Source organism: Limanda limanda, chromosome 5 (genome assembly GCF_963576545.1).
Source record: "Limanda limanda chromosome 5, fLimLim1.1, whole genome shotgun sequence".
NCBI lineage: Eukaryota > Metazoa > Chordata > Actinopteri > Pleuronectiformes > Pleuronectidae > Limanda > Limanda limanda.
The window spans coordinates 1295761-1319357 of NC_083640.1; the positions used below are offsets into that span (position 1 = coordinate 1295761).

At 43.6% G+C, this 23597-nt stretch overlaps 2 protein-coding genes across 2 annotated transcripts in view; both read right to left on the minus strand.

The window, feature by feature from the left end:
* Window positions 1-7599, minus strand: part of sncaip (synuclein, alpha interacting protein) — a 12972-nt gene extending 5373 nt beyond the window's left edge. Inside the window, exons 1-7 of the mRNA XM_061071268.1 lie at window positions 7503-7599; window positions 4896-4983; window positions 4462-4534; window positions 3783-4351; window positions 3545-3713; window positions 2713-2996; window positions 969-1148 (exon numbers count right to left, since the gene is read on the minus strand). Coding sequence (XP_060927251.1) covers window positions 969-1148; window positions 2713-2996; window positions 3545-3713; window positions 3783-4351; window positions 4462-4534; window positions 4896-4952 — 1332 coding nt within the window. The 5' untranslated portion in view covers window positions 4953-4983; window positions 7503-7599. The remainder of the gene's footprint in view (window positions 1-968; window positions 1149-2712; window positions 2997-3544; window positions 3714-3782; window positions 4352-4461; window positions 4535-4895; window positions 4984-7502) is intronic.
* A 4309-nt stretch (window positions 7600-11908) lies between these two features.
* Window positions 11909-17687, minus strand: LOC133001409 (protein-lysine 6-oxidase). The gene is made up of 8 exons (XM_061070978.1): window positions 17631-17687; window positions 17276-17326; window positions 16050-16473; window positions 13840-13948; window positions 13470-13601; window positions 13243-13399; window positions 12433-12528; window positions 11909-12028 (listed from the first exon to the last, which is right to left on the minus strand). Exons 1-8 carry the CDS (start codon window positions 17685-17687, stop codon window positions 11909-11911), a joined length of 1146 nt encoding a protein of 381 aa, XP_060926961.1.
* Window positions 17688-23597: the final 5910 nt, after the last annotated feature.

Consider the following 23597-nt stretch of genomic DNA (forward strand, 5'->3'; position numbering starts at 1 on the left):
AGTCCAAAGTGACTTTTATCCAGTTTGAAGTCACATCTCCATGATACACTTTTTACACCTTGATGGTTTTGAACTGTAGATGTGAAGCAGATGAAGGATTTGAGTCGTCAGACGTCTGGAGCTGAAGTTTCCAGATGAAGAAACTGAGCAAATCCGTTCAGAGGAACACTGAAGGAACCCTCAGCATCCAGAGAAGACTAGGGATGTCACGAGAACCGATACTTACGATACCTTTCGATACTAAGATAACAAAACCCCGACGATGCCCATTATTTTGAAGCACCGTGAGCTTCGATGCCAGCTGTTAGCAGCTTAGCATTAGCATCGGTGCTGCGCCAGTCGATGTTTACATTCAGAAAACCAAGACGGCAACTGCGGCTGCAGCGATCGCTCCAACTCGACTTGTTGATAAAAAAGGCACAAAGACTCGTGTATGGAAGCACTTTGTGTTTGATGCAGATGACCGTGGCGTTATCATTAATCCGCATAAGCCATTATGCTAACGATGCTAACGATGCTACCGTGGTCTTCAGACCAAGGGAGGTAATACTTCCAATTTAGCAAAGCACCTGAAAGACCGTCATCCGGATTTGTTTAAAGAATTCAAGGTGAGTTCTGATTCATATTAACTGTAAATCAATGCTAAGCGGCATTAATGCATAACGTGTCTCACAACAATGCGTCACTCACATGCGTCCGCAACTACCGTATAACCCACAGTATATGCACAAGCACATTAAACCACCGTATATGACATTAACAACATCCAAAGAATGCACTTGTGGAATCTTAGAAAATCCTTTTTTTTACCGTGGTATCGTAATTGGCATCGAGAATCGTGTTATGTTACTGGTATTAGCACCGACTACTGAATGTTTGGTATCGTGACACCCATAGAGAAGACTACAACTCCCATCATACCACACTGCTTCCTTACATCATCAGACCCACGCACAGCAGATACACACCTTGACCCCCAGGCCTGCAGGGGTCAGCTGCTGGCTGTTGCGCTCGTTGAGTCCGTCCTCGCCCATCAGGGACGTGAGATGCTGGAGACAGTCAGCGTGACCCTGAGACGCCGAGATGTGCAGAAGGTTGTTTCCATCATCGTCTCTGATCAGCTCCAGGTTATCTGCTGCCAGGTGAGGCTGGAGGAGGAGGAGGAGGAGGAGGAGGAGGAGGAGGAGGAGGAGGAGGAGGAGGAGGAGGAGGAGGAGGAGGGAGAAGAGGAGGAGGAGGAGAAGAGGGAGGAGGAGGAGGAGGAAGAGGAGGGAGAAGAGGAAGAGGAGGAAGAGGAGGAGGGAGAAGAGGAGGAGGATGACAGAGGAAGACATTCAAGATTCAAGATTTTTTATTGTCAAATGCACAGAGATAACATGAAGCAGTCACAGGCTCTCTTTAAGCAATGCTCAGTAATTTCAACTAAAAAAATAAAATAAAAATAGAAATAGTATAATATAGAATACAATAGAATATCAATAAAATAGAATAAAATAGAATATCAAAAATTTTAAATAAAAATAAAATATATATATCTAAATATATATCATAACAGATGAAGAGAATAATAAAACAACAATAGTTCAATTTGTGAAGTAGTACAAATATTCAACTATGCTTAGAGGAGGACAAGGACGAGGAGGAAGAAGAAGAGGAGGAGGAGGAGGAGGAGGAGGAGGGAGACGAGGGGCAGGATGAAGGAGGAGGGAGAAGGGAAGAAAAGGAGGAGGTGGAAGAGCAATAACAGGAAGGTATTGAGGAGTAGGGAAAGAAAGAAAGACGAGGTGGGAGGGAGGAAGAAGAAGATGAGGAGTAATGAAAGATGGAGGATGAAGAAGAAGAGGAGCAGGTGCCAGAAGTAGTGTCGCACGGTGTACTGGTACTAGAAAGGTACCGCGGTACCCTTACGTTGAAAACGATACGGTTTAGCATATTTTTAGTACCGGTACTTTATTAAAATAGCAGCAGTCAGAGCGCACTCTCTGCTCCGCTCCCTGTCCCCACTCACTCTATCAGGTGGCATGTTTTTACTTTTTTTTCACCTCAAACACACATCTGTTAAATTATATAACTCATACTTGTGGAAATAACTATGTAGTCATATAGTCAGATACGGACAATAGGCCTGCATCGCCGTATATAATCAATGCTATGATGTCACCATGTAGAGTTCATTAATATCTTTCTGTAGGCTAATACTAATATGAATACCATTTGTTAAATGTTCAAAAAGCTGGGCAGGAACAAGCTGGTAAAAAAGGGAACCATACAGATGTTTTATTTATTACTATCATAGATAAATATACCAGTATCGTATCGTATTTGTGGTATCGTATCGAAAGTATCGAGTATCGTGATTTTTGGCAGGTATAGTATCGAAGTCATAATTTTGGTATCGTGACAACACTAGCCAGAAGCATAGAATGGTGAAGAGAAGGGAGAGGTGGAACAAGAACAGAAGGAGGAGGAAGAAGAGAAGCAGGAGGAAAAGAAGGAGGAGGAAGAAGGAGAAGAATGTGGAGAAGAAAGAGGAAAAGAAACAGGAAGAGGAGAGATGAAAGAGAAGGAGAGATTGAGAAGAGGAAGAGAAAAGCAGGACAAAGGGATGAAAAGATGGAGGAGAAGGAGGATAAAACATCAGATATAGTTTGTGCGTTGTCCCACCTCCCACCTTTCATCGTTAGCTCCGCCCCCTGATGATGTCACACTCACCAGCAGTGAGATCTGTCCATCTCTGACGATGTTCATGATGTTCTGGTTCTTCTTCGTCTCCTCGTCCAGCTCCGCTCCTCCTCCTCCTCCGAACCCCCTCAGCCCAGCAGCTCCTCCTCCTGCACCTCCTCCTGCACCTCCTCCTGCTCCAGGGGCCCGGGGCTTGGCGCCGTCCTGCCGGCCCACGCCGCAGCCGGGCAGTGGGAACATGAGAGCCGGGCCGCCTGGAGGCTCCACGCCCGGCCTCTGGGAGTCTGGGTAGACCCGCGCCGACAGCAGCTTGTCTGGAAGAGAACATCCAGCATCACACAGGCTTCATCCTCAGAGACAGAACTAACGCCGGGTTCACACCGGACACGCTGAACTCCTCTCTGTGATCACACCTACAGCTGATATTGGTCATTAACTGCAACTGCGTCCAGCTCACTGTACTTCTCCACTTCAATTATTAATTTAATGTCATCCATCTTCAAGAACTTCTCCGCAGTTTGCTCCGTTCAATGTCTCCAGGACAACAGAAGGGGAATACAAACTATGGGATGCATATTTGATCATTTATATCATATAAAATATGTCATCAATATCGTTTAAAATCATTTTTCACTGTGTTTCCCGGAGCGATACGCTAGAGTCAAGCGCAAAAAAAAGACTCGACGCCGAAACGGTCGCTGCACGCCGCGAGGCTTCATCCTCCGGTGTGACCCGCACAGAGGATTAACATGGGAGTGGATGGGAGCCGGCTGTTCGTTACGGCTCGGCGCTGCGATCACGCGTCGCTTCAGCGTCCGGTGTGAACCCGGCGTGAGGAGCAGAGGACGGAACTTTGTTCTACCTGTATCAGAAAACGAGGAGAGGGAGGAGGAGCAGCTGAGGAGTCCGGAGGAGAGCAGCTCCGGCTGGTAGCCCCCTCCCGTCTGGGAGCGGTGCAGGTGGTGGAGATCTGGATCCATGGACTTGGACTTCCTGAGGTCGGACCACTTCACCGGAGACAGAACACAGAACTGCACAGAACACAAGGAGCGTCAGACAGAGACACTTCATCAGTCCTGGTCTCATCTGATCAGTCCTACCTGAGTCTGCGAGCTGCCGCTTCCCAGGCTCAGAGGCTCGTTGTGGGACAAGGTGGAGCTCTTCAGTCCCCCCCCCCGGGGCCGCTCCAGCGTGCCCCCCCCCAGGTTGCTCCCCGTCACCGAGCGCTTGTCGTGGGGGACGCGCGGCAGCGTGGACATCTGCTGACTGGACTTGATGTAAGGCACGTCCAGGATCTCGTCCATGTCCAGGTCGTAGTGCTCCAGCTCCCCGAACAGAGCCTGAGGGTTGTTCCCTCCAACGCCACCGCCGCCCGCGCTGGCCAGGCCCCTCCCCTTCCCCCCCGGCCCGTCGGAGGAGGCGGAGGCATGAGTGGGCTTGTCGGAGCTGGGCTCATCTTTACTGGCCTCCTCCGGCTCGGCCTGACCCTGACCCTGACCCTGACCCGGGGCTTTCCCTTCAGAGTCCGAGTCGGTGGTCTCAGGCTGGTGTTTGAGGGGAGAGACTCTCTTCACCGGCCGGAACTTACTGTGGACCTCGGCAAGGCCCGTGGGTTTGATTCCTCCGCCGCTGTGAGAGGAAACCCCACGACTCCAGTTGATGGCTGGAGCTGCACCAGGAAGAGAGATGGATTGAATAACTTAGCGAAGTAGAAATTGTAAATTAAAACTAGAGGAGGACATGAGACTCTCTGACATCACTTCATGAGAGTAGAGGTACCTGGTCTCTCGTCGGCCGGACCATCGCTCCTCCTGGACAGCTCCGGGATGCTCTTCAGAGACGTCACAGAAAACTGAAGGACCACATGGAAACACAACGAGCACAGAACGTAAACAGGAAGTAGAGTGTCTACGCGTATTAATAATTCTACCTACAGGATTTCTGTTCCCAGAGCGACGACGAGGTGGAACTTATTCTGACAGGAAGTGTTTGCTGTATATTCACCGCTGGTAGTCGAGTCATGTGACCGATAAGAACCAATCAGGAAGAGAACGTCTGCGTCATCATTTAAATAAAGTCTAAGTTTCTGTTTAGACTGTAACAAAAACCCAGAGTTACACTATAGTGTGGTGCTGTGGATGTCACTGAATCTGTTCATATCTGGGATATTCATAAAGAATACAGGTGTTGGTTTATCTTCACGTGAAACTGACCACAGAGTCTTCAGAGAAGTCGATCTCGTCCAGGTCCAGGTATTCAGGAGCCTCCATCTTCACAGCACATCATCAGCCTCGCGGACCGCTGGAGAAACACACACACACACACACACACACACCCTGTTAGCACATCGTCCTGTGAACACACAACAGACATGTGAATTCAGAACAAACACACACACACTAGCACGCACCTCCAATAAGCTTTCAGCTGAGGTTTGCACAGATTCTAGAGATATGACTCATTCAATTATCTCCAGGAAATGACATCACATTCAGTGCAGACTTCAGAGTCATTGTCAGTAAATGATCATCAGGATCAAACACTGGAGGACTCAGTGAGGAACTGGTTTTCTGTTCCTTCCTCAGATTTCCATGGAACAGAGAGTAAAACGTGTGGAGTAATACTTCAGCTTTAAACTGTTTACAGCTCAAACTGTCCACGGCACCAAGTGGCTGAGCTGCTGTGATCACAGGCCACAAGCAGCAGGATAATCAGGACCAATCAGAGACCAGCGTGCCTCGTACAGAGCTCACACGGATTTAGAGACGCAGCACGCGACCTGAAGTGACCCCGGTGACCTGAAGTGACCCCGGTGACCTGAAGTGACCCCGGAGACCAGAGGTGAAGTCTGAACAGAAACACTGAGCAGGAGAGGCGTGAGGTTCTGTTCAGGTGAAGAGAAGAACCAGTGGGATGACACAGAACAAGACCTTTAACACACAAATAAATAATGTTTATTATCAAATAATAAACAATAAATCAACCAACAATAAATCTGGATCTGACCCGGAGCTCAGGTCTGAAAACGGCTTTAGATAGAGAGGACGTCCCTGCTGGATAATCGTATGATGATTGTTTGGCTCGAGTCCGGGGCAGATTTCTTTTCAACCCTCTTATTAAAACATATTAAATATATTTTCCACATGTCTTTAAATGAGCACGTTCTTATGGTTTAAGGCTACGTGACGTTGAGAAAAGCAGCGACTGAGCTTTAACAGAGGAGCTGTTTTCAGACTGTGTGGGAGCAACCACAGTCTGAAACCGTCAAAATAAAAGCCTCTGATTGCAGCTTGGAGGAATTCTGCAGCCAAACATCCTTGATAACAACAGGTCTGAAACCCCACGGCCAAAATAAGACTCAGTTAAACCAGGAGGTGGATTTCTGTTCTGTCCGTGAACAGCTGACGAGTGAAAATCCATCGAGGCAAATGGAAAACACACGATTTCCCCCAGAATGCATCAGTTTCCACAAGGGCTCGTTAGATTCATCAGCTTCTTCACGTTTCACTGGGAGGTCACGTGACACAGTGACCAACACGTTCCACTGGAGTGAAAACAGAGTCACCAAACCAGTCACCAAACCAGTCACCAAACCAGTCACCAAACTCACACCAGTCACCAAACCAGTCACCAAACCAGTCACCAAACTCACACCAGTCACCAAACCAGTCACCAAACCAGTCACCAAACCAGTCACCAAACCAGTCACCAAACCAGTCACCAATCCAGTCACCAAACCAGTCACCAAACCAGTCACCAATCCAGTCACCAAACCAGTCACCAAACCAGTCACCAAACTCACACCAGTCACCAAACCAGTCACCAAACCAGTCACCAAACCAGTCACCAAACCAGTCACCAATCCAGTCACCAAACCAGTCACCAAACCAGTCACCAAACCAGTCACCAAACCAGTCACCAAACTCACACCAGTCACCAAACCAGTCACCAAACCAGTCACCAAACTCACACCAGTCACCAAACCAGTCACCAAACCAGTCACCAAACCAGTCACCAAACTCACACCAGTCACCAAACCAGTCACCAAACCAGTCACCAAACCAGTCACCAAACCAGTCACCAAACTCACACCAGTCACCAAACTCACACCAGTCACCAAACTCAAACCAGTCACCAAACTCACACCAGTCACCAAACTCACACCAGTCACCAAACCAGTCACCAAACTCACACCAGTCACCAAACCAGTCACCAAACTCACATCAGTCACCAAACCAGTCACCAAACTCACACCAGTCACCAAACTCACACCAGTCACCAAACTCACACCAGTCACCAAACCAGTCACCAAACTCACACCAGTCACCAAACTCACACCAGTCACCAAACTCACACCAGTCACCACCGGGAGAACCCTCTCCTGTTTCTCAATGCATCTGACTTGAACATGAAGAAAACACTGGAATTAAGATAAATAAACTAGTCATTTACTTTTCACCCTAAAATATAAATATACATTTTTATCTTTAATGTATTGTACATTGTATTAATTAAAGTTAAAACTGAAGAGTGGTTGTTTTCTGTATCTTGTGGGTGTGTAGTTAGCTGGTTACTACCAGACTAAGTTAACTAGGTGTTGGTGAACAGGTTAGTTCGCTGCTGGTTAGTCACGTGTTACCATGGAAACCAGCGGGTGAAAGTGAACTCTCTAGTTAATCATCCCTGAGCAGCAGGAGGCTAATTAGCTTAGCAGCTAGCTCCGGAGCAGCTAGCGCTACCGTTAGCCGGGGATGCAGCAGCAGCCTCCCCGGGAGGAAGCGGCTCGTTCCCGGGTCCGATGTGACTGGACGGAGCGGTACCTGGTGGAAGAGCCGGCGGCCTCGCACAGCAGCGGGTCCCGGGGAGAGAGCCTCGGGTCCCGGGGAGAGAGCCTCGGGTCCCGGGGAGCTTCTGTCGATGAAGAGCACAAAGACATATGGAGCACAGACAGGAGCACACACAGGACCTCTCACTCCCAGCTCACTTCTGAAGACCGTGGACCACTCAGAATAAATCACATGAACTGATACTGAGAAACTTTAGAAAATCTCCTTCCTCCTGCTCATTGTTATTCATTCTACTAATTTAAACTTTAAAAAAAAATCAAACATTAATTCATATATAATAATTCAATTAATTTTCCAAGAGAAGAATTAACTATATTAGATAGATAGATAGATAGATAGATAGATAGATAGAGTACTTTATTCATCCCCGAAGGGAAATTAAGTTGTCATAGCAGCCGGTATATTTGAATACAATTAAATACAATACAATACAATAGAATAAAATTAAAAGGTAGAAAGAATAAAAAAACAGAAGCACAAGATAAAAATACAATAAAATAGGTAGATAAGGTGCATTGGCAAGATGATGGTAAAAGTACTGATGATATGATGGTAATGGTATTGTTAGACAGTATATAAGTATAGTACAGTATATATAGTATATAATATAACATAATATATATTTATATATGATAGTAATTATACCAATATAAAAGCAGTATATGGTAATAATGGCAGCAACAGTATATATAATAATAATAGTAATGGTGATATAATAATAGTAATTATAACATGTACACATAAATAAATATGTGTATATAGACTTATGTAAACAAGAATATACAGAGAGTATGATATGATACATAGTAGAAGTATGAATATGAATATAAGTATTTGACTATACAATAGGTAATATAATATACTATGAATCTAAGAATATGTATACAGAGTGTGCAAAAGACAATATTATTGTATAAAATGATATATAATATCAATATGGTTTATATGCACACATATCACATATGATGTGAAGTAAGTGTATAAGGAGCGGTTGTACAGGTACACAGAGCAGGAGACATGTTTAGTGCAGTTCTGTGATGGTGGCTCTGACAGAGGTAGATGAGTTGAACAGTCTTATTGCAGTTGGGAGGAATGATTTCCTGTATCGTTCCTTAGAGCTGTGGGGGGGTTGAATGAGTCTGTGGCTGAAGCTGCTCCTTAGCTTGTCCAGTGTTTTGTAGAGGGGGTGAGAGGGATGGTCCATGATTGCCAGCAGTTTTGCCAGCATCCTGTCCTCCACCACCTCCTCCAGGGTGACCAGCTTAGAGCCAACCACAGACTCTGCCTTCCTGATGAGTTTTTTCAGTCTGTTGGCGTCCTTTGCCTTGAAACTTGAAATTATGAACTTGACATTCACATTTGATATTTGTTATTTAACTTTTAAATTTAGATTCAACAATCATCTTTGCATGTTTGTCTACAGTATTTGAATTTATCCATATTTAACTACTTTAGTTTTATGGAGGATAAAAGCTGCCTTTGTCACAAATCCTGTCTCCTTTTTTCTTCTTGCTGCTAAGCCATCGCTGTAATAGACGATCTTTGAAGAGAGCAGCCGCTCACAGAGGAAGTGAAACCGTTAGTTTGGACTAAGAATAAAACTCAAGACTTTAGAAAAAAACTACAGACTTAAGAATAAAACTCCAGACCTTAGAATAAAACTATAGACCTTAGAATAAAACTACAGACCTTAGAATAAAACTACAGACCCAAGAATATAATACAGACCAAGGAATAAACTACAGACCTAAGAATACAACTAGAGACTTAGAATACAACTACAGACCTTAGAATATAACTGCAGACCTTAGAATAAAACTGTAGACCTTAGAATAAAACTACAGATCCAAGAATAAAACGACAGACCTTAGACTAAAACTACAGACCTTAGGATAAAACTACAGACTTAGAATAAAACTACAGACTTGGACTAAAACTACAGACCTTAGAATAAAACTACAGACCTTAGAATACAATTACAGACCTTAGAACAAAACTGCAGACCTTAGAATAAAACTACAGACCTTAGAATAAAACTACAGACCTTAGAACAAAACTACAGACCCAAGAATAAAACGACAGACCTTAGAATAAAACTACAGACCTTAGAATAAAACTACAGACTTAGAATAAAACTACAGACCTTAGAACAAAACTACAGACCCAAGAATAAAACGACAGACCTTAGAATAAAACTACAGACCTTAGAATAAAACTACAGACCTTAGAACAAAACTGCAGACCTTAGAATAAAACTACAGACCTTAGAATAAAACTACAGACCTTAGAACAAAACTACAGACCTTAGAATAAAACTACAGACCTTAGAATAAAACTACAGACTTAGAATAAAACTACAGACCTTAGAACAAAACTACAGACCTTAGAATGAAACTACAGACTTAGAATACGTGTCTATAGTATAATAATATAATTTACTCTATTGTGAAATGGGCTTCTGCACGATCGTTCCTCTGACGTCATGTTTCACTTACATAACTTTGACTTTGTCACGGAGGAGAAACACCGACTGACGCAGAGACGAAGCTAAAACTGTTCTGTGAGTTTCCATAATGACAGAGTGAGAAGTTCTGCTGCTGTCTGAGGGTCAGGTTATAAACTATTGTTAACTCAACAGCGCCATCTAGTGGCGGAGTCTGGTTCTGACAGATGTGTTGATATAATCAGAGTTCAGCCGAACATCATTTTCATACTTGAGCTCACATCAGTATTTGTCACTTTTATCAACAACACATTTAACACCAGGGAAGATTCACAGATTCACAGATTCACAGATTCACAGATTCACAGATTCACAGATTCACAGATTCACAGATTCACAGAGTGGCTTTATAACAATACATTTATTCTTCACATCATGTTGAAGGGAACTTTATCAACTTTTTCCTCCTGTTCTTCTGTTTCTTTATTAATATTCTTCTTCTTCTGAATGTTTTTCATTCATTTCATTCCACCATTCCAACATCAACAGGTCTGCTCTCATTTTACTTTTTTCAACTCCACATACTTTTGAAATATTCACCTTTTTCCTGCAATTGCTGGATTTTTTTTACAGATGTCTGTGGCAGGAATATAGAGTGATGACATCATCACTTGCCTTTGAACTTGGTGGTGTGACATCATCACAACGCATTCTTCAACTCAGCATTAAACTGTATTTTCAGCAGGAAGTATTTTTTCTAGTATGTTGTTAATTTACTGTTAATCTGAACTTTGGCCCTTATGTGGTTTTGTGCATTTTTCTGTTCACTAAGTGTGTTTTTATTTTTATTACTAATTTATGACACAATAGCAACAACCCAGTTTATCTGATTCAGGTTCTGAATTGAATTGACCCACATTTAATCTGCCCGAGCTTTTTATCCAATCGCAAGGTCAAAGGTCACGTTCACTGCGACATCAGTGTTCTACCACAGTTCCTGAAACTCCACCACGAGGTGATTAATATAGTTTTGAAATATTCTTGGTGTTTATGCACAAGCTGAAAATTCAGACAGGAAATCCACATTGAAGCAAAAGTATTTTAATGTGATATGAAGCATAAAGCAGGTGATAACATGACATGTGAGCTACAGCTCTGCAGGTTGTGTGGTTACAGGTCATCAAGCACGAGTACACACACACACCCTGTACAGCGTTCACACACACACACACACACACACACACACACACACACACACACACACACACACACACACACACACACACACACACACACACACACACACACACACACACACACACACACACACACACACACACACACACTAGCTTTCACCAAACGCTGGCTTTATGAAAACGTTCAGCACCAGAACTCGGAGATCGACTCGACAGCATCAACAATGAGCAGGAAGCAGAAGGAGAAAGATGAAACTTTGAAACACAAACGTTGTCCCTGAAACCTGTAAAATATTAAACTGTAAATTAATATGGGAAGCGTCAGTTCTGTGCTGAAGAATCTATGGACGGTGGGTGTCTTCACAGACAGATGTGTCCTCTGACCGGTGGATCGCTCCAGGGTCAACCCGTCCCAGAATTCAGCTGGTGACTCAAACAGGAAATCCTCCTTGGAGCAGTTTTTTTCTTTGGCTTGAATCTGGTTATGATCATATTACTACAGTCCCATCTAAACCAAGTTAATAAAGTGAATATTCTCTCGTCTTCGTTCGTCTTCAGGATCTTTGAGGAGAATTAATTTCATCAGCGGCTGCAACAGAGACAAACAACACAATCAATCACTGATTCAATGTTCTGATGACTGATTGACTTTAAAAATAAAGTATATTAATCTCAGTTTAATATCAGACTGATGTCCAGTGTTAACAGGCGTGTTCTGAGGAGGAGGAGGAGGAGCTTCCTTACGAGGTCACGGTGCAGCCGGACACGTGAGCGGCGGCGCCGGTGAACTGGACGTCACAGCGAGCCACGTTGTTGTTGAAGTTGGATTCTGGAACCTGCTGCTGGGGATTCACTGTCACCTTCATCAAACAAACCATTCTTATATCATAATGTAGTTGATATTTAGTTATCTTTAATACTTTTAAACGTTGCCTATGAATTGTTGAATTTCTTTTTGGGTCCATGTTCAGTATTGAAACATCTGTAGATCATCAGTGAGAAGAAGATCTGTGATGAAGCTGATGCCTGATATCAAACCATTTTAGCAGAGAAATGTTATTGAAATTTGATATTTTACATTTTAACCATAAACGTTATCATATATAAATAAAAACAAATACAACCAAATATCTCAAACTTGAATTAAGAGTTTATTCTGTAAAATAAATCATTACATTACGCTCTGGTGAGTTTTCTAGTTCGAGTGATGATGAAAACAGGATTTTTACATTTTAAAAACAACATGAGTGAAAGTTTATTTTACCTTGAGGATGTATTTTCCAGGTGAGACGTCGGTGATGTCGATCCACTGACAGTCGATGTCTGCGTTGTAGGTGTCATAGCAGCCTGGACTCAAACCCTACACACACACACACACACACACACACACACACACACACACAAAACAAAGATAGATCTGTGCTAAGAGAATCGCTTCAAACTATAAAGTAATAAAATCCTGATGTGGATCGATACCAAGAGTCAGATAAGAAGTGAAACATTTCAGATATATCGATATTTAGGCTGATATTTGGAAGTGAATTAGATTGTAAGGTGTCATTATTGAACCATTCTGACACAGATATGTAATCAAGTTTAGATATTACACAGTTTGACTAAATTGAGTTAGATAGTTTGATAAATGTAAAGTAAATGTTTTGATATCTGTAAACACGAGGAGTCAACTATAGTTTCTATATTTTTAAAATGTGTATTTGTCCCTTTATTTCCTTCTTTATTTCCTTCTTTGTTTCCTTCTTTGTTTCCTTCTTTATTTCCTTCTTTATTTCCTTCTTTGTTTCCTTCTTTATTTCCTTCTTTATTTCCTTCTTTGTTTCCTTCTTTGTTTCCTTCTTTATTTCCTTCAACCTTGTTTCAGGCTATTTTCCTGTGATTCCTGTTTCATGTGATAAATGGAAAAAGGATTCTTCCTGATTTGAAGTCCGATTTGAACACGTCTCTGTTTTTATTAATGTGTGGGAATTAATATGCTTCAACTAACATGTGTGTGCTTGTGTGTATGTGTGTGTGTGTGTGTGTGTACCTGAGTGTGTGTGTGTGTGTGTGTGTGTACCTGAGTGTGTGAGGTGCAGGCGAAGCGGCGATAATATCCGGGGTCACAGGAAGTGTCCTCCAGACAGAAGCTGGCCTTGTGGCCCTCAGCGACCTGAGCCTGGCTCTCAGCGTCCAGCAGCTCGTACAGACTGAACTCGTCCATGCTGTGGAAGTGACTGAAGAACAAACAGTGATGTCACTTTATTAAACCACTGCAGGTTCATTTTTTTAACATCAGCAACTCACTTATGACAGCTGTGCCACTCCCAGGAGTATCGAGGTTTACTGGGCAGGAAGTCGGCCGTCCCCTGGTTCTTCACCCTCTGAGGGAACCTCAACAGAACTCTGGTGTCGTAGTCCTGAGCAGAACTGGAGGAGCTGGAGGAGACGGCACGAGAGTGAGTTTCATGTTCAGGTTCTAACAAACCGCCGTGGACGAACTGTACAGACCTGATGATCAGTTTCTCAGGTTCAAACGTGTGTTTTGTTCTTTAAACTAATGACAACATTTCTCCCAAGACTCTGAAATGAAACTGCTGCCACAAGACTGGAGATCAATGTGGAGCTTCATCTTCATCATGTCTGGAGCTGCATAGGTTTTGGAATCGGGTCTTACGAGGCGAGGCAGTTCTCCTCGGCAGCACAGCGCAGGTTGTACATGGACATCCTCTGCACGTAGGTGCCGATCTGGATGTAGTAGGGGTCAGGAACCAGATCAGGGAGACCTGCAGACAATCAGAGGATCCCTCGTTATAATGACCCAACGGCTTCTTCTCATTGGTTCATTTCCTCGACTGACAGACCTGGAGAAATTCATTTTGAACCGTAGGTTGGAACAAAGAAGGCGTCTTCGCCTCAAACAACTGATCACAAGGTGACTTTCATGTTTGCAACAGATTCACTGTAGATTAAAAATGACAGACGTTGATGTTTAATTCTTTCTGGTCTACTGCCCCCTCCTGGTCTGGAGATGTAACTCCTCCACAGATGATGACGCTTTTTAGCTTTAATGTCACTTTAAAACCCAAAATAAGATCAAGATGAATTATGTCTTCCTCTGTTTAGACTTGTTGAGTCTCGGGCTTCGGTTTGGACGCGTGACCACAAACTATCTGATCCCTGTGATGTCACATCTCTGGATGCTCACATGCCTCTAATTCACGTTTCGCCCTGAGTAGAACTTTCCAGATGCTCCAGATGTAGTTTCTCAGCAGTTTTCAGATACCATGGTAACGCTCCATGTCACCGTCCCTCAGTGTGACATCACGAGGTCAGAGGTCAGGTTCAGCAGGTTTGACCTTCACTCAGAACACCAACCACCAGAGACTATAGAGACCGAGTTCAGACCTGATTCATAACTCTGCAGCTTCCACAGGCAGAGTTCAAAAACGTTTACAGGCAGCAGGAATACAGAAAGTGAAATACACTTCTCTTCTTTTAAACCTCATGTAAAAACGTATTTATAAGAAACATATATTCCTGAATTTACCTGTTATTTAATCTCTACTATTATTGGTATTACTATTATTCTTCATGTATTTCCTTCTGTATTTGAACCAGTTGTCGTGTTGAGCACTTTGTACTTTGTATTGAAAAGCGCTCTATAAATAAAGTTAAACATTGAATAGATTATTAAACTGAGTCCTGACACAAGAGAAACTAACATCTAACAGTGGCTGTATGTTACATATAGAATATGGAGATGTATTTAATATTCACTTTGATACTGTGAGAGAAATGGGAACATTACAGACAGATTCTATATGTCCAGTGGTGGAGGAAGTACTGAAGTTTAGTACTTAAGTAAAAGTACAAGTACCCAGGAAAATATATACTTAAGTAAAACTTAAGGTACTACATCAACAATCCTACTTAAGTAAAAGTACAAGTACCCAGGAAAATATATACTTGAGTAAAACTTAAGGTACTACATCAACAATCCTACTTAAGTAAAAGTAAAAAGTACTTACTTTTAAATTTACTTTAAGTATTAAAAGTAAAAGTACTCATGCAATGGGTTGTCTCTCAATGTCTAGGCTGTGCCATTTTGAAAAAGAATGCAGATATAGCTACTGGTAATACTCATAACTCTACAGATGTCACTACTAGTAATAATTATAAGCAACAACATTTGTTTATTGGAAAGTTTGGTGTACTTATTGTGCTGACCCTCTGTAATACTGTTCACACTCTTTATTACAATTCTGCAGATGACAAGTTATCTATATATCTATCTTATATTTATACCTCTACTATATATCATATATTATATCATACTCTCTGTATATTCTTTGTATATATAAGTCTATATACACATATTTATACATGTGTACATGTTATAATTATAATTATTATTATTATATTATTACTACTATTATAATTATATATACTGTTGCTGCCATTATTACTATATACTGCTATTATATTGGTATATTTACTATCATATATAAATATATATTATGTTATATTATATACTATATATACCTTACTTTTTTTATATACTGTCTAACAATAACATTACCATCATATCATCAGTTCTTTTACCATCATCTTGCCACTGCACCTTGTTTCTGTTTTTTATTCTTTCTACCTCAATATTTTTTATTTTATTTTATTATATTGTATTATATTGTATTCCAATATACCGGCTGCTATGACAACTTAATTTCCCTTCGGGGATGAATAAAGTAATCTATCTATCAATATGTTTGATGACGTGTTTCCACTGTGAGAGGCTCGTGCTGGTAATAATAATACTACATTAATAATACATTTCAAGCCGTACAACAGTCAACAATACAGTTAAATCAAATGTTTAAAAGGTACCGTGCTGGTGGAAGCTGGTTCCGTACCCGTGCCGCTGGTGGGCCCGGGTCCGGGGTCGGTAGTAGGAGTTGTAGTAGTTGTAATAAGGGTAATAGTTGGAGGCCTTGTACGGGTTGTACGGATCATCTCCCACCATCAGGTCCTCTCGTGTCCCCGGAGACGCGTCCCCATCCGCCGGCTGCTGCTGCTGCGGCCGCCGGCGCGCCACCGTGCGTAATTGCGCGCTGCCGCTGGACGCGGGGACGCGCGGGTCTGCGGAGGAGGAGGAGACCCCCGGGTCGGTCCCGGTGCTGACGACCACCACGGGGGAGCCGGGCTGGCTCCGGCCCGGGGGTCGGTACCGAGCCCCCCGGCCCAGGATGCTGAAGACCTGCCCGTTGTGTTGCCATGACAACCCGCGGAGCAGCGCGTCATCAGCGCGAGTCTCGGTCAGACAAGTCCAGAAGAAACAGAAACGAGAGAAAGAGAAGAAGAGAGAGAGAGCAGAGAGTTCCTTCATGTCTGAGGAGCGTGTAGTCCTCCTGCACACACACTCACACAGACACACACCGACTCACACCGACTCACACCGACACACACTGCTGCTGGTCTGAGGGAGAAGTGGCGGAGCTGAGCTTAGGGTGGAGAGAGAGAGAGAGAGGGAGAGAGAGAGAGAGAGAGAGAGAGAGAGAGAGAGAGAGAGAGAGAGAGAGAGAGGAGGAGAGAGAGAGGGAGAGAGAGAGAGAGAGAGAGAGAGAGAGAGAGAGAGAGAGAGGGAGTTGGAGGTGGAGTATTTTAGATTTTAGATTCGACCTTTGACCCTCATCATGTGACCTTGACAGGTTTTTCAATCAGGGTCAAATATGATAATAATCTGAGGTTCTTGTCAATCAATCAATCAATCAAATTTTATTCGTATAGCCCATATTAACAAATCACAATTTGTCTCATAGGGCTTTAACATGGTGAGACATCCTCTGTCCTTCACCCTCAGCAAGAGTCAGGACAAACTACTAAAAACCCTTTTAACAGGTAAAAAAAGAGGAAACATCTCAGAGCATCTCAGCTCTGGAGCTCCAGGGCCTCGGGTCAGATGGTGGTTCAGCCTCTCGACCCTCCTCTCTCCGGTGGGACCAACCTGAAGCAGATCTTCTCTGGTGGATCTTTCAGGCTTTGCAGGATTCTAGTTTGAATCTGTGCCCGAGTCAAACGGAGCCTCCAGACCGTGGCTCTGAGGAGCATCTGACCTCCAGAGGATCAACCTCGTCCTCCAGAGCTCCCTGGGTTCCAAACAGACCCTGAAGTCTTTACATGCACCAGAACATGAAGACGTTTTAAATCGTACATGGTAAATGAACCTTGTTGTAAATAACTGGATGTTGTCTGAGAGCTTTCTTCTGACTCGTGCTCTTCTCTCCAGGACGAGGTCACAGAGGAACTGAAGACTCTGAGCTGGAGGTCAAAGGACTCGACCACAACCAGAGATACTGCACAAATTGAACCCAAGCATTTCATTGACAGTGACTACTTCATGTTAACTCTGTTCATTTGACAATAAAAATCTTGAATCTTGAGATGATCCCAACAGGGAGGGCGAATCACCTTGATCGCCCCCTGGTGGCTGGCAGCAGCAGAAGTCATAAACCCCAACTCATCCATGTTAGCGGATGGGACATAAAACGTTCTTATGTGATCTGATCAGTTTGGATTCAATCAGTTATTTGATGAGAACGAGCTGAGACTTCATGATTGACAGCCGAGTGTATAAGGGGGGGGGGGACCTCCACATCATGGCTCCACACAGGAAAATCTGTAGTGTTGTTTTTTCAGTGTTAATATTTTGGAGTTGGTGGGTGTTGATTTTGGAGTTGTTTTAACACCACTAGTGTCAATCAAGCAAGTTAAATGTTAACACCTGTGACTGAGTTAGATTCACTTCAGTTGGAGTTGATCATAAAATATGGGAGGAGCTTCACCACAAATCTCTGCATTCAATGAACCATAACAAAATCCCTCGGCTCTCTTTATCAAGACAGGTGTGAGACTGACCCTCGGTCTCTTTTTAGTGTTAATAATACACTTTAATGAGTCATTAAATAACACTATGTATGTTCAAAATTAACACTCACAGTGAAAGGGAAAAACACAATTTAGAGTTTAAGGTGCACGTATGTGGTGTCATAAAATAACACCAAGGGTGTCAAATATTTATCACTGTTAAAGAGTTAAAATATTAACACTTTTCAAAGTGTAATTTTAGCTCAGAATCCGTGAGGATTATATAGACTCAGAAAAAGTGTTAAATTTAACACTCTATGAGTTGTCCCGATTTTGCCGATCAGAGATATTCCAGCTTCTGTGTGTGACCACGGGAGGAAGTGGAGACGTGTCGTCCATGTTTGACTCCAGATGTTCCAGATGTTCCAGATGTTTCAGGTGACGTCGACGTTCATCTTTTATTTTCCAGAATTCTTCATCATCCAGAAGAGTTCAACCCTGTTGTTCCTCAAATGCGTCTGGAACCTCGCGCAGAGGTTCTGCACAGTCAAGATGATTTTGTCTGGTTTTATTAGAGGAACGCCGCCCCCCCCACCCCCCCCCACCCCCCCCCGCTGGGTGCTCAGGATGTTTTAAAAGACCTGAAACTGAAACATTTACCCACTGAGAACTTTCCTTCTCACAGAGCACTGTATACACACACACACACACAGGCTGCCACACACACTGCTCATCTCACACACACACACACGCACACACACGCACACACACACGCACACACACTAACACACACACGGATCATATCAGTTACTGTAACTTGTTTGATTTTCAGATGATGTCGGTCTCACAACCTTCAGGGAACTAACTCGACTAACAAGACAAACTTTAAACTCAACTCTCATGAATCTGTGTTTCCGTTGTTTCTGTGTCTGACTCCTGAGAGAACACACACACACACACACACACACACACACATGACTCCTGAGAGAACACACACACATACACACACACACACACACACATGACTCCTGAGAGAACACACACACATACACACACACACACACACACACACACATGACTCCTGAGAGAACACACACACACACACACACACACACGACTCCTGAGAGAACACACACACACACACACACACACACACACATGACTCCTGAGAGAACAGACCTCAGTAAACTCCTCCCACAGATCTGGATGTTGCGGCTGCTTCCTTCTGGATTCATCCTCATTGTGATTGTGGACTATAGTGGATCTGGTCTTGATGGTGGATCATGATCTTGCTGCTGACCAGAGACTATGATGCAGCAGGACTGCTTGACATATAGTATTGAAGTTATCCTTCAACATGTTTACCCTCATCATTGCTGCTAAAACCTTTCTCCTGATGATGTTCTCCTCTACACATCTGTGTCACTTGTGTCCGTCCTGGGAGACGGATCCTCACATGTGTCTCTCTGAGGTTTCTACGTGTCTTCACCTGTTAAAAGGGTTTTTAGTAGTTTTTACTCTGACTCTTGCTGAGGGTTAAGGACAGAGGATGTCTCACCATGTTAAAGCCCTATGAGACAAACTGTGATTTGTGAATATGGGCTATACAAATAAAATGTGATTGATTGATTGATTGATTGATTATCTCAAGGTCAAACCACAACAGCAAAGTTTAAAACATTACTTTGAAGACAGGAAGACTTTTATTGAAATGGATGAAAAGATGAAAACAGATTAGGAGGGATTCAAAACTTTCTAATCATTGGAATCTTCAGGTGCAGTTCACTTGTTCTCCCTGTGTTTCAAACCCCAGACAGGGGTTTGGTTAACTGGAGACTTTAAATAGACCGTAGGTGTGAATGGCTCAGCCCCCCGGGACCCTCTCTGGACGGTGGATGGACAGCAGGTCCTGAGCAGGCTTCCTCTCTCTCTGGTTTATGGGTGGAGTGAGATAAAGCTGACATCAGATGTAAAGAAGCAGTGAACTCTGGTTTCCTCCAGTAGCTGTGAGCAGCCGTGCAGATATCAGGAAGCTCACAGCCCCAACACATGTGCACACTTTAACCAATTCCTCCAGTGTTTGAGGAAAAAGTGATCCAGCCGAAAACAAGAGCTGCGTTTTTATGACCTTTGTGTAAAGATGAAAGTGGCGGTGGCTTTATCGCAGCGCTCGGCACTTCCCTGCAGGAACACGAGGCAGCAGCGACTGCAGTTTCCAATGAGAAGCAGGTGTCGGCCTGATCTGAGCCTTTCAACAGCTTCATAATGAGGCCCGGCCGCCTGCAGGGGCCTCCAGCACACAGGACACATAAAGAGCCGTGGAAACACCAGACACAATAGCTCTGCCTTCATCCCCAACTTCATCATCATCATCACCTTTAATGTGTGTGTCTGTGTGTGTGTGTGTGTGTGTGTGTGTGTGTGTGTGTGTGGCATGGCAAAGGAAGAAGCCACAACATCACACAGCTCATCAAGGTTGTGAGTCTGAGAGACGATGAGTGAAGGTTCCACACAAACACCTTCCACAGTGTGTGTGGCTGATTCCCAGGTGCTCAGGACTCGATGGGGTTTCACGTCACACCTGCACTGGACCTGAATGCAGCCGTGTGCAAATACACACAACAGACTGAGGAGTGACTGAGGAGCCAAAATAACCCGGGTACCAACACCGCCTTCTTGCCCATGTGGAGTCAGTCCCAGTGATCGGTGATGAGGTTCCTCTGATGAACCCTCGACCAATCGGGAGCCAGTCTCAGCTGTCAATCATCATGTCTCAGCCCGGTTTTATATCATCAAATAACTAATTCAAACCAAACCTTGGAGAAACATTCGTACAAACGTCAGGGTTATAAAAAAACAACATGTCCCATCTGCTACCATGGAGGAGGTGATGTTTATGACCTGTCCTGCAGCCACGTACCAGGGAGGTTTGACCTTCAGCTTTGGAGGAACCTCCATAGTCCATCTTTATTTACAGTAGGTCCGGTTAAAGGACGTGGATTCATTCTCCTCTGATCGGCCTTCGTGGTTTTTCTCTGGTTTCAGGGTTCGTGCTAAGCTAGGCTAAACATGTGGTTTACACTGAGATCTGAACCCAGAGATCCCTCAACTCCTGCACTTCAGTGAAAGTTTGCTGAGCTGTTAACTTCAGTGTTTTGGTAGTTATTGTGTTTCCAGGTGGTTTCTCATTGGACAGTTGTTAGGAGATTGGCAGATTGTCTGAAGAGGATATTGTAGGATTGGTCATTTTCTGTCATTTCACATCAACTACTGGAAGACAATTGCTTGTGTTTTATGATTCAATATCTGGAGGAATTGTTACTTTGGGCTCAGGTGGTGAAGTCGACGATGAGAGAACGTCTGAGTGCTGTGGACTCAACATTCTTCAGGCCTCACCAGAAATGAGTAAAGACATTTTAATTGGAACATTGCAGTCACCCGTCCATCAGCCAGAACACCGGCCTCCTGCTGGAAGAGAAGCTAATAGAAACCAGGCTCAATAAAAACACAGTAAACCACGACAGAGCCCGATCCCACCTCCACCAGGTGACCCTGACCTCCGAGTCCAAGGTCAAACAGCTCGAAGACAGAAGCACACGCCTCCTTTAACCAGCAGAGAGCGAGAGGCTCTCATTCCACCGACCTGACCGCACGCCGCCTGTCAATCAAACTGGCAACGGCGGGACTGTGATGTGTGTCTGACTGATGGAACATGAAGCAGCTGATGCTGCTGTTCACTAACGTCTGAGCATTCCTTACCTGCTTGTCTGATTTGTCCCTGTGTGATCACATGGTCCTGATGGACTTCCTGCCACTGTGCAGACATGAAGCCAGGATACTAACGCTGCCGCCATCTTGTGCCGTAGCGTTGATGGAGTCAGAATCTGTACAGTGAGGGATCCAGGTCCCAGAGATAAACACACCCAACCAATCACAAGTCGCTCTCAGCTGGTAATCATGACGATATCAAATACAACATCTAAATCAGAAGAAGAAGAATACAAGAAGGTTATTGTTTTCTTACTTTCTGATTGGTCTCGTCCTCACTCAGTCCACAGATGTCTTGATTACAGCTCCCAAAATCAATCAATCAATCAACAAAATGAGTGTTCACAACATCGAATAGAAGAAACGTGAAGCCAGATCATCCGGCTCGCCCCCTGGTGGCTGGCTGGAGTATAGATTATAACCCCGGCCTCCTCCATGACTCCCTGCTGGCGTAGTTAGTGAACTATTGTAGTTTAAGAACAAACTGCTAACATGCTAGCTCATCTTGTTAGTTACCTTTCTGACGCCATGTTCTTTTGTGTACATAAAATGGAATGAAATAAAACAGTGATGGTCCCAAAGTGACCAGAGGAGCTTCAGGCTGCTGAGCTCCTGACCACGTGTTGGACGTGAACGTTCTCACACCGAGGAGATAAAAATAATCTTCACACAATCAGGACGACAACAGAAAGCAAAGCTGCAGCAACAATTACAGCAGGTTGGGTTTGGCTGGACTCTAGCGTGACACCACGGAGGAAGAAAACACCTCAACCTGCTCAGTGTTCGACCTGAACACGTCTGGAGGAGTTTTCATTGCTTCTTATATTTGACTCCATCCAATCAGCCGAGAGTCTTTGACCTGTGACCTGAACCTGCCGAGGTTTCACGTCTATCACTGCTGAGGTCTCATGAGACCTGATTTTCCATTTGGCTCCAAACTGTTGTTGAACCGTTCTTATGAAACCTGCGGTCGCTGAACCCACGTCTGCAAACAAACCTCTGCCTGTGGTTTCTTTGTTTGTTAAATTTAGCTCAGCTTCCACCAAACACAATTATAGTGAGTGTGGTTCCCACCGAGGTGAAGAGGAGCTCGTCCTGAAAATAAAAACTATTCACGTCCAACCGCCGTTATCCAACTGATCCTGACACCAGACTGTGTTGGTTTAGATTTATTTCATTTAATACAAAAACTGTATCTTCCATAAAGTGGAAACTTTCCTTCAGAGCTCTGCTTTCTTTTTGTCTCACTGTTCGCAGAAGTTCACCAAATCTACAGGAGTGATTCAGGTCTGTCAGGTTGTTATGCTGCCGCTGGTGAATAAAACATATTAAATCAAACCTAATCAAGGTAAATCATTAATTTGATTCATATTTGTTAGCTGTAAAAATTTGGGGAACAAGAATAATGTTTCTGCTGTCGACCTAAAGACAAAACACACGGATCATATTCTGAAGAGACTAAAGAGAATACACATTTAAATGTTACTCAGTTTTAAGTTCACAAACTGAAACTTCACTTTGAATGATCCTAAAACAATCGAGTTGTTCCAAGTGTCGATGAGAGATTTAGATGCTCGGAGCAGATCAGTTCCACAGGATCTGTGTGTTCTCAAGTGCTTCATGTTCCCGTCTCACTGCTGCCCTCTGCTGGTGAACCACTCATTAACACGTTTCTACGTTGCACTGATTAGCTCATACAAAGTCAACGGTGGTGATTTCCACAGCTGGAACAGATTCACTCATTCATTTAAGTTTCATTAAGTTAGTGATCGACAACTAATCACAACACACGTCCCATGAGTC

What these genes read in the sequence shown, in the direction of transcription:
- LOC133001409 (XM_061070978.1), bottom strand. Translation starts at nt 17,687, where the DNA reads ATGGATGAGTTGGGGTTTATGACTTCTGCTGCTGCCAGCCACCAGGGG. An exon ending in ACGAGGTTGATCCTCTGGAG is followed by an intron (nt 16,474 to 17,275) that starts GTCAGATGCTCC and finishes TGTCTGACCGAG; the next exon opens with ACTCGCGCTGATGACGCGCT. An exon ending in CTGGAAAATACATCCTCAAG is followed by an intron (nt 12,029 to 12,432) that starts GTAAAATAAACT and finishes TGTTTGATGAAG; the next exon opens with GTGACAGTGAATCCCCAGCA.